The sequence below is a fragment of the Leiobunum rupestre genome, chromosome 5 (genome assembly GCF_980474605.1).
Source record: "Leiobunum rupestre chromosome 5, qqLeiRupe1.1.hap1, whole genome shotgun sequence".
Classification (NCBI taxonomy): Eukaryota; Metazoa; Arthropoda; class Arachnida; order Opiliones; family Sclerosomatidae; genus Leiobunum; species Leiobunum rupestre.
The window spans coordinates 7,908,728-7,918,686 of NC_143388.1; the positions used below are offsets into that span (position 1 = coordinate 7,908,728).

General features: G+C 40.1%; 1 protein-coding gene across 1 annotated transcript; it reads right to left on the reverse strand.

The window, feature by feature from the left end:
• Nucleotides 1-208: 208 nt before the first annotated feature.
• Ak1 (Adenylate kinase 1) lies at nt 209-9,897 on the reverse strand. Its single transcript, XM_090175286.1, has 6 exons — nt 9,576-9,897; nt 7,608-7,647; nt 7,090-7,253; nt 5,398-5,514; nt 3,438-3,623; nt 209-801 (listed from the first exon to the last, which is right to left on the reverse strand). The coding sequence occupies exons 1-6, from the start codon at nt 9,576-9,578 to the stop codon at nt 730-732; spliced, it is 582 nt and encodes a 193-aa protein (XP_090031412.1). The 5' UTR covers nt 9,579-9,897; the 3' UTR covers nt 209-729.
• Between the last annotated feature and the right edge of the window lie 62 nt (nt 9,898-9,959).

Here is a 9,959-nt window from a genome sequence, read left to right on the forward strand (position 1 = left end):
AAAAAGGACCACGGTCCGAAAGCTCACGAAAGTTTCTATTAAAGGAAATTAAAACCATGAAGCTCTTTTAAAATTAATCAAATTTTAATTTGATGTTAAAATAAAATCTGCCTTGCCAAGCGTGAATAAAATATGGCTTGTAAAAAGCTTACCCAAGCGCGAACTTCCAAATATTTTAAAATTTCAGGCGGGAGTAAATATCACTCAGTTATAACGTAAATAATATCCTTTATTTCTATTTTTCCATTTAATTTAAATATGATCCGAATAATTTAAAAGTGACTGACTGACTAGACACTCCAAAAGCTCTATATTATCCCTTCGAAGTAGCGAGGAAACATCGAACCACATTTTGTAAAAACGTAAAATATCGTAGTTCACTTTTTTCGAATAGCTGAATAACCTATGTAATAAGCCAATCACACCCTCAGTGGGTAAAAATTTAATAGACATTTCTTTCGTAATTATGTAATTACACTACCGGCATCTCTAGCAGACGGAAGTTTCTTAAATCCAAAGATCTTTACTTATAGTTCAGCACATTTCGGACTCTTGATTTTGATTTCTTTGTTATACGAATCTTTGTTAACTTCACGCGATGTTTTCCTCAAACTTCGAAGGCATATATTTGTAATGTTTTGTCAAAATGAACGAATTGTTGTCGCATAGTTGAGAGAATGAGCGCAGCGGTGAGCGGTGAACTGACAGACCAATCCCGGAGAATTGCTGTTAGCATTTAAGGCCGTCGATGTACTTGCAGACGTCATCGAAAATTTCATCCGTCGGCCTCTCGCCTGAGATCTGTACGAAATCATTCATTAGGTTCGTTATCATCTTTTGTGATACTCAACCACAAATTTCGAATCTGCTATTAAAAAGGAGTATACAGGGTTTTGGATATGGTACGTAATTGTGGGGGCAGGGGCTTAAATTTCAAATCGATATTTTACACTCCGCCAAATCTGCGTGATGGGGTTTTACCCAAGTGTGCCCAGTGAGTTATTTAGTAGAATCTTCTACATGGACGAATATTCTTTAATTGAGTTTGGAAAAATGTCTGAAGAATAGGCACACACGTCCAAATTTCGCATAATAGAAGCTCCTACCAATGACTAAACGGTTGTTTTTTTATATTAATGGAGATCCGCTGGCAGCTAGGAGCAACAAACACAGCACCCCACACAAGGAGACCGTAACCCGTCAAAAGTCATGCATTTTCTTTTGTACAATTTTCATTGGTTAGACGCTTTAGCGCCTGCTGCCTTCGGAAGAGGAAAATCCCGAAATTGTCTTCCCCCCGCCCGTAAAATGCTCAGCATAAAGGCTCGTCCAATGAAATTTGTACACGACGCGGCGTTAGCGGGTTTAAAGGCTAGCTGCGTTCTCCTTGTGTTTGTTGCTCCTAGCTGGTACCATGCTCCAGTTTTACCCACCATGAGAAAAACGTCATCGGCGTGTGCTTCAGTCTTGGAGGAATAAAGCCCACAGGAGTAGTAATCGGAAGGGGATTTCGGTTTCGTCATTGGATGTTTCCCGGCCTTTGGAGCCACACCGGGATATCCGGTGCCAGCTATGCCGGTTTACGTGGGTTGCAGTGTGCCCGTTGATCCCCCTTAGGAGCCTTTTCTGAAGGGCTACGCTATCTACCTACGTAGGTAGGGTGTCGGCTAGAGATGCTAGAGCACCCACTCTCTATCCCCCAACGGTGCGCGAATTGGAAGCTGGTCACCCTATTGCTGCGTGTTTTGGCGGGATGAGTGGCTTGCATCGGCGGTGCGACCGTTAGTAGTTGAGTGCTCTTGCTGCCCATGGCTGTTTTGTCACCTGTTCGGGCTGTGGACGTTCCCACTGTCCCTATCAAGTGGTTTAATGGGGTCACTGGAGCCCATGGGACGTTCCATACTCGGCGTTCTGGGTCACTGGACCCTAGAAGGCGTTCCACACCCGGCTTTCTGGGTCACTGGAGCCCTGGGGGCGTTAAATACTCGGCATTATATAACCTTCTGGGGAGGGTAGTTTGCAGTGGAAGAATAAGTCACTCTAGTCCTCAGCTGTGCGAGCGAGGGTTTCGGGCAGCCCACGGTGTCGCCTACTGTTGGGCCATGATGAGGTTGTTTGTTTGCTATATGTGAGCCAGTCACGATGGCTGTCTCACTGGCCGAACGTGGTTTCGCAAGTGCACTTTTGTCCCGGCCTGTTTAGTCTTGTAGGCCGCCGTAGTGCTAGAGCGGAACGGTGGGGCACAAATACATAATTCTATGTGGACGTTGGCGTAGGGCATTCTGATGAGACCACCGGTGTAGTAGGCTTTATGAACTTGAGGAGCTTTATGATCTGCTTGAAGCACCGCACCGGTATATAAATTTTCTGACCACATGTAGCCCCGCCCTCTGAGTAGGGGTTATTTTTGCCTTGCGCCATCAAAACGAATCATTCCCATTGATTTTATTTGTTTTACTTTGCTATTTTAAATTTCGCGCTGCTGAGCTCCGAAAGTATCCACTCTGTTCCAAAAGAGCGTAGTTTCTACGGCAGCCAATAAACCTGTAAACCTGTTAGGCAATTGTATTTATTTTTCCTTTATCCATCTATCGGGAAAATAGGCATAACAGCGAATATCACTTGGTGCGATCATGTTCAGTAGTGTCCCCTGTTGGGATTAATAAGCAGTACCGTACTTTTTGGCGTCTGTTTTTGGAAATCAAATTAGTAATATAATTATGAGCCGTAAGGTGGCGTTGCTTTCTTAATTACAAGGGCCGCTCCTTTTCATACCATAGCACATGCGCAGACCCGGTTATGAAATTTTTTTGCGCGCCTGCTTGGGAAATTCATTTGCACCGAAACGTCCAGAAGTGTCTTCCTAAAAGTAGATCAACAGCGCCCCTAACGTGTAAAATGCGTGGCTCAACCCTTGGGCTAAGTAATACAGGGACATTTCGGAACAACAGAATTTCTTTAGCAAGCGTGAAAACTCTTCTTCATTCGGGAAAAATATGCGTAACAGCGACTGCGCAAGTGCGAAGGTATCACAAGGAGCGGCCATGTTTAAAAAACATTAGACGCAAATCTTTTTTTTTTAAATAGCCGCAGCTTGTGATACCTTTGCACACATGCGCAGTGTGACTTACGCATTTTTTAAACGAGAGAAGGATCGGAAGGACTTGTGGCGTAGACAAGAGAAGGGTTCCCGTGTAACCCCCCCCCCCGTTGGGCGTAACTTTAGTTGTACTAAAATTTAACCCCCTTCTCGACCCCTCTCAGGTACTTTACATAGTTGGAACCCCTCCTTCGAAGGATTTCTGACTACGCCACTGGGAAGAAGTGTCCTTTTAAGTTTTAAGGGAGCCGAACAGTCCCTGTATTAGTCCAAGCTCCACCATTGAACGTCTTACTTTGTACTCCCTTTAAGGATATGTATAAAAATGCAGCTGTACCGCTTTGACTTTGTCGCCGTAATGGTCGAGAATGGGTTGGCTGTGGTTCTTGAAGGTCTGCAGTCTGTTTCGTATCGTCTCCTCGTTGTCGTCGACTCGTCCGCTCGTCTCTCCCCTTTTCAGCAGTCGTGCCGTCATCGTGTCCTCCGATACGTCAAAGTACAACAGGAAAGAACAGCTGCAAATCTAGAGTTCATTCGTGGAACGAAAATAACGGAATCAATAACTTGTGCCGAAGTACGCGTAGCAGGTACGAGCTTGAAGGGCTTAGCTTGATTATATCAAATGTAAATAAACAGAAGTTATCAGAACGGTATATTTCGAACAGGTGGGATTCTGTTTTCCCATAACAAAACCTAGTAAGCGCCATTTTTTAAATTCGAGGTATTTAAGTTTTCATTTATATTATTTCTTGCGTATTTCTTGCGGTAATGTTTGTGGGGGTTTGAATTTTTACGGTAGGGTGTACAATTTGCATTTATATTTAAATTTACAACTAACTCTACATTTTCAAAATTGGCGTTTACTAGGTTTTGTTTGGAGCGGCTTTTATGGAAAACTTACCGCCAATTGTAAACTTGCTAAATGAATACCGACAATTCCGTAGTGCAATTATTCGATTTCAGTAGCTTTCACAAGGAAAATGACACCCAGATATCGGGCCAATTTCAATAACTTCAATTTGCTTATATCAAAAGTAACATAATTTGAGAAAGTGTGCCAGTTCCTTTCTAATGCTAAAGATTTTCTGAATGATACTATCGAGATAGAGCGCGTAGAAGGCTAGACTAAGATGGACGATGCACGCACTTTCTGGTTTTGTTCTTTCGAGGTTTGTATAGAAACGTATATAGATGGCGGTAGCGTTTCCGTCAAGTGAAAAAAAAACCATAAACTTGCTAGCCTTTTTCAGTGCGATATTCAGTGCTTCTTAAGTTCTCGATGCTTTCACCAGGTGACACTAGTTCTACTTTTAAACGTCCTTCTCATTCCATTTCCAATACATACCCTCCCTCTATGAGTCGGGTCGGCTAGTTTTAAAGCCCGACCCGACCCGTTTAAAAATACAAAATTGAAACCCAGCCCACCCAAAATTATTAATTTCGAAAACCCGACCGGGGCCGGCCTGATAAAAATTTTAAAATTTTAAACCCGACCCGAACAGGCCCGATAAAATTGAAAACCGGCCCGCTTGTACTAAATGCTAGAGTGGCCTCCCAGATTCAAATTTTGTCAGTAGATGGCGCTTGGAGCTCTTTGAGAAACGGTTAAAAATTAGTGAACGTGCCAAGAGTATGATTAACACGAGATAATGATTCGCTTCCTGTATGTAGAGATTTGCTGTTGCGAATAAAATGGAAATTTGAAGGCCCGATCACTTATATATAAAAATCCCGAGCCGACCTGGTCAGTCTTATGTAAAAAGCCCGACCCAGCCCGGCCCCAAAAAAAAATTATAATATTAAACCCGACCAGCCAAAAACTTCGATATCGAAAACCCGACCCGCCTCGAGGCGAGTTCGGGTCGGGTAAGCCCACCTTTAGCAGGCCCAAGACTCATCTCTACCTCCCTCCACCCCTGTCAGATTTCACTTAATTCAATTAAAAAACGCTTCCATTGACCATAGACAGTATATATCCCTAAGGGGACGAGAAATCGCCTACCTTCCACTGCATTAACGTCGCTGTTTCTCTCACTGACGCTCTGTTATTGAAAGAGGGGGGGAAACACGTAAGCTTCTAAGCGCTTCAAATGACCTTGAAAGTTCCCGTTTTTAAAGTACGGCCGTCTTTATTCGGTTGGGGCCCTAGCATCGACACGAACTCTTGCAGCTGGCCGCAAAGCGACTGTGTTGGGGGTCTAAAAATCAGAGCGTATTCTCGTCCCCTTAGGGATATATACTGTCTATGCATTGACACACTTTTGCAAATGATGTCACTTCGGCTGCATTTATCGTACCTCATTTTCGAACTTGACGGCTTGGTCTTTTTCTCTGGGATAGCCGTCGATGAGGAAACCGTTCGACGACGATAGCTTCTTCTCCATCGCTTCCTTCAACAGTTGAATCACGTCGTCCTGTCGCAGCCCAAAATTATCAAAGTTAATTAATCAATGCTTAATTATATTTCTCCTACAGTGAACCAAATAGTTTCAAAAAACGTTTTACATCATAAAAACAACCATAGAAACGCTGCTCACTTAAAAAATTGATGATAGCTGAGATTACAACTTGTTCAGAAAAATTTCTGATCTTTAACTAGTTACTGCTCTTACAAATTAATTTATTTAAGAATCCCACTTTATATATCATAAGCGTTAAATATCAAATGCGTTTTTCACAGCTTGTTAACAAAAATAACAGTTCTTTCAACTAGCTAGTTATAGTATAAATTAATTAATAAAAATAAATAAATAATCAGCTAGGCTAATACCCAAGGACTAAAATGCCGTTAAAATACGCGAAAAGGTAGAAACGTCCATAATAAAAAGGGGACAAAAATCTAAACCCTAACAAATTTAAAGTAATTAAATTGGTTTTTGGTCTAGGGATGCACCGATATATCGGTAACCGATTTATCGGCCGATATATCGGCTAATTTTTCAAATATCGGTATCGGCCAATATCGGCTTAAGCGAGGCCGATATTAGCCGATACTTCTGGTATTAGAAAAATATTTTCAGGAAAAACTTTAAAAAAAGGCGATACTCAACTAACTAATTAATGGAAAACATTTATTGCCACAACCTTACATTTCCTTTTAAAAAGGCCAGTTGATCGCTGTTGTAGGAAATAATTATTCGCGTCCAAAACGGTCAGGAATCATAAGTGGTTTTTCGACTCCAAAAGCCATAGATCATATCATTTTTTAACAGGTGGTTACGAGAGTAAACAAAAAAGCATAATATTGTGATAGGTAACTTTGTTAATATCGGCCGATATTATCGGCCACGATTAGCCGATATATCGGCTGTACCCATATCGGTGCATCACTATTTTGGTCCGAGTTTCGCGTTTTTTTATTATCGAGAATTTGCCTCCTTTTTATTGCGGACGTTTATGCTTTTTCGCGTATTTTTATACCCAAAGCACCAACTTAGGCCTAAGTCATCGAGCGACTTTTAATGCTTTAAACAGGTGGCCAGGTTAAAATTTGTAGGAGGGCATCTCAGGTTATTTATCGAATGCGTGATATCTATTAAACGTTTCGTTAATAGAGGTTAGGCCCGCTCTAGAAAACGTGTAGGTTAAACTTGTAGGAGAGTAGACGTAGCTTTATCCTTCAAGTTCCCCCGTTCACGTTTTTTGAGGCTGGCTTAACCAGTCATTAACGCTCAAGGAAAGTCCAGAGTCACTTTAAGCGGTCGTCGAAAAAGAATCTAATTAGAAATACGGACATAAAGTTTAGGGTGTCATAAGCGTCAAACGAAATTCTATGAGTTGGTGATTTTCTTTATTGGCTTATAATAGTTTGGACGTACCAGGAGTTCATAAAGATAGAAGTATTGAACTCCCATTTGGTCGTTCTACGTTATATGAATTGTACCGTCCGAAGAACCATCTGTTGCAATTTCCGTGAAGCTAAAATTGAATACTCCTACCTTGATGAGCTCCTGGCCTTATGAAAATGAGAAAACAAAGGTGTTTGATACCATGGGTACGAGCTCTCCCCTCTTCATGATATCGACGAGTTTCTGTCCCCTCTCGGAGCCAGAGTTGACCTCGTCTCGCAACAGGTCACCGGTCGACAGATGGGTGAAGCCATACTTGGCCACGATTTTCTCGCATTGGGTGCCCTTTCCCGAACCAGGTCCACCTTGACAATTGTTACAAATGTTAGTACCAAAATTATTATCAAAGGGTTTAACTGTCTAGTTCACTTTTTCTCTCTCAGGCGAAAATACTATTTAAAAACTGCTTGTCTTCAATTCCTTCTCATTATTTACATATCATCATAATTCAAACGCACGTAAGTTAAAATATTTATCTGAAAATATTATCCTGCAGGGACCAAAAATTCACTTATTTTGCGTCCTTGAGGTACGTCAATTCGGTACATATTTTAAGGAGAAAAGCCAATAAAACCGCTAGGCGGATCCGTGTTCAACGAAAAAGTTTTTTTTACCGACTGGACGCACTCTTGACTTGGAACAATTTAAAATTTTCTTACCAATGACGAAAATAACAGGAACTTTAAACTCTGTCGGTGCCTAGAAAGTACAAAAACGCCTTTAATTAGGCTTCAACGAGCGGACTTTTTAACATAAATAGTCTTTTGAACTCTATTTATTATATAATATTAAAAAACTAAAACGTTTTATTTTAGAAGTAGCGTTAATTTTCCATACATTGAATTTCGCGAAAACAAAATATACATTTTACCAGCAGTTTACAAAATATCTCTAACGATAGAAGAATCCCAAACTTTCGTAGGCTCCAATATTTTCACGCGAGTGAGAGCTTCCTGCCAAACCGCGGAAGTATACACCGCATCACGGCTGAAATTTACCGCGCGTATTACTCCGCCTAACGAAGTAAAATGTAAAAATTACCCTACTTATTGGTCATATCAAAAGTAGCATAAGACCCAAAAGTGTGTCAGAACTGTATAGTAGTTAATGAGAGTTTGTCGCAAAGTAAAACAGGGAAACGAAGGAGGGGGGGGGGGCGGAAAAATACGTCATCAAAATCGAGGTACTCCAGCGCCGCCGAGTGAGGCGTTTTAGAACGTATGTCTACGGGCGACTAAATTGAAGAGATAATCTCGCCAGTCTATAGACTAAATATAATATTGCTAGTACTATTCCAACTACTAGGTTATGTAGTCTATAGTGTGACTAGGTCTCACTAGAAATTTTAATAGGCACGAAGGTACAGCTGACACACTTTTGGGTCTTATGCTACTTTTGGTCATATACTTATGTGCACACGACTTTACGAGTTTTAAGAAAATAATATTAGCAGTACGGAAATATATATAACCCGGCTTTAGGTATTGGGTATTAGTCTAGCTGATTATTATTATTTTTAAATATATTATGTAATTCTGATGTCGCTTGAGTCTTCAATTCGATTTAAGGTCTCTCTGATAAAGACGTTGGTAGCAAAGATTGATTTAAAAATTGATTGGGTTGAGATACATTTATTATGTTCTAAAGTATTGCTATTTTATCGTTACCCGACCCGCTTTTGAAGGAAATATCCGTTAATAGTAAGAGATAAGAGCTATTTAAGATCTTTTACCTGAATCGTAAAAATTGATTATTTTTATAGCTATCGTATTCACACCTTATTAATCAATTGCTGTTATCAGAAGTATATACAAACCTTTATGAGATAAGTATCCATATAAACATTATATTTCCAGTGGATGTTTACTTATTTTTAAGCCATATTTTAGTTAGTATATTATGTATTTGACAACGAACTATTTTTCTAACCAAAACGATTTTTGAAAAATGTATTGAAAAACTAATTATTAATGTAAAAATTATACTTTCCATAAGTATTTATTGATTTATTTTAGTCTGCGGTAGTTTTAGAAAGTGAGTATGTGATGTATTTCACCTCGCACTATTTTTCTATCCAAAACGATTTTTGAGAAATCAGTTGGAGCCTGCGTATAAACATTAGCACTAGCATTATAGGAAGATGAATACTTATATATCGTAAGAGTATTTTATATACTTTTGCTATTATATGTATTATATATAGGAGTACTTGAAAACGGTCTTTGAATCCCTCTTGACCTTGCAATCACGGCCAATTTTGATTACCCTCTTAATGGACTTTGCGAACGAGCAAAACCCGATAAACGATACGTGTTGAGCGCAAATACCGTTAGAGGTCGTACGGTTCTTTAAATTCGGTCTATCTATCTCTCTTCCAACGACCTTAATCTCGCGAGTGTCAGCCAGATTTGTATTGTGGATTTACGATATCAAATCAAAATATAACAGGATTATTTATATACGTACGTAATATAAGATAATAATTTAATATGACCCAATTACCAGAAATTCAAAATCTACTTTAAAATATCGTTTAAACTAACTTCTTAATTATTATTATTAAATAAGTATTTAAATAATTGTACGTTTGAGGAATGACTGGTACTTGTAAAAAAAAGTGGACTTACCATTCTTAAATTCAGTTTCAGAAGCTATCCAAAAACGAGAAGAACCCTTAGTGTAAAAACGGTCCAGGAATTTCTAATCCACAGAGGCAGTCGCTCTAGCTCAGTCTCGGAGCTGACACGCTGCTGGCAACTCCATCTGGTGGAGGTAAAATTGTGGAAAGCGAGCCGAATCGAGGGTGGGTTCAGAGAAAACTCTTGCCAGCAAGGCTGATGTATACGATTTTGTTCCTTCGCCTGTAACGGTATTTCGACGTCGGCTCGATGCCAACAACACCGCGCAACAATGCCGACCCACCGTCGCTGTAAAGGCGACTGTTTATTATATGTACTTTGAAAAGGGCTTTATCACTTTAAGGTTCGCGACGGTTTACTACCCTCGCGTAA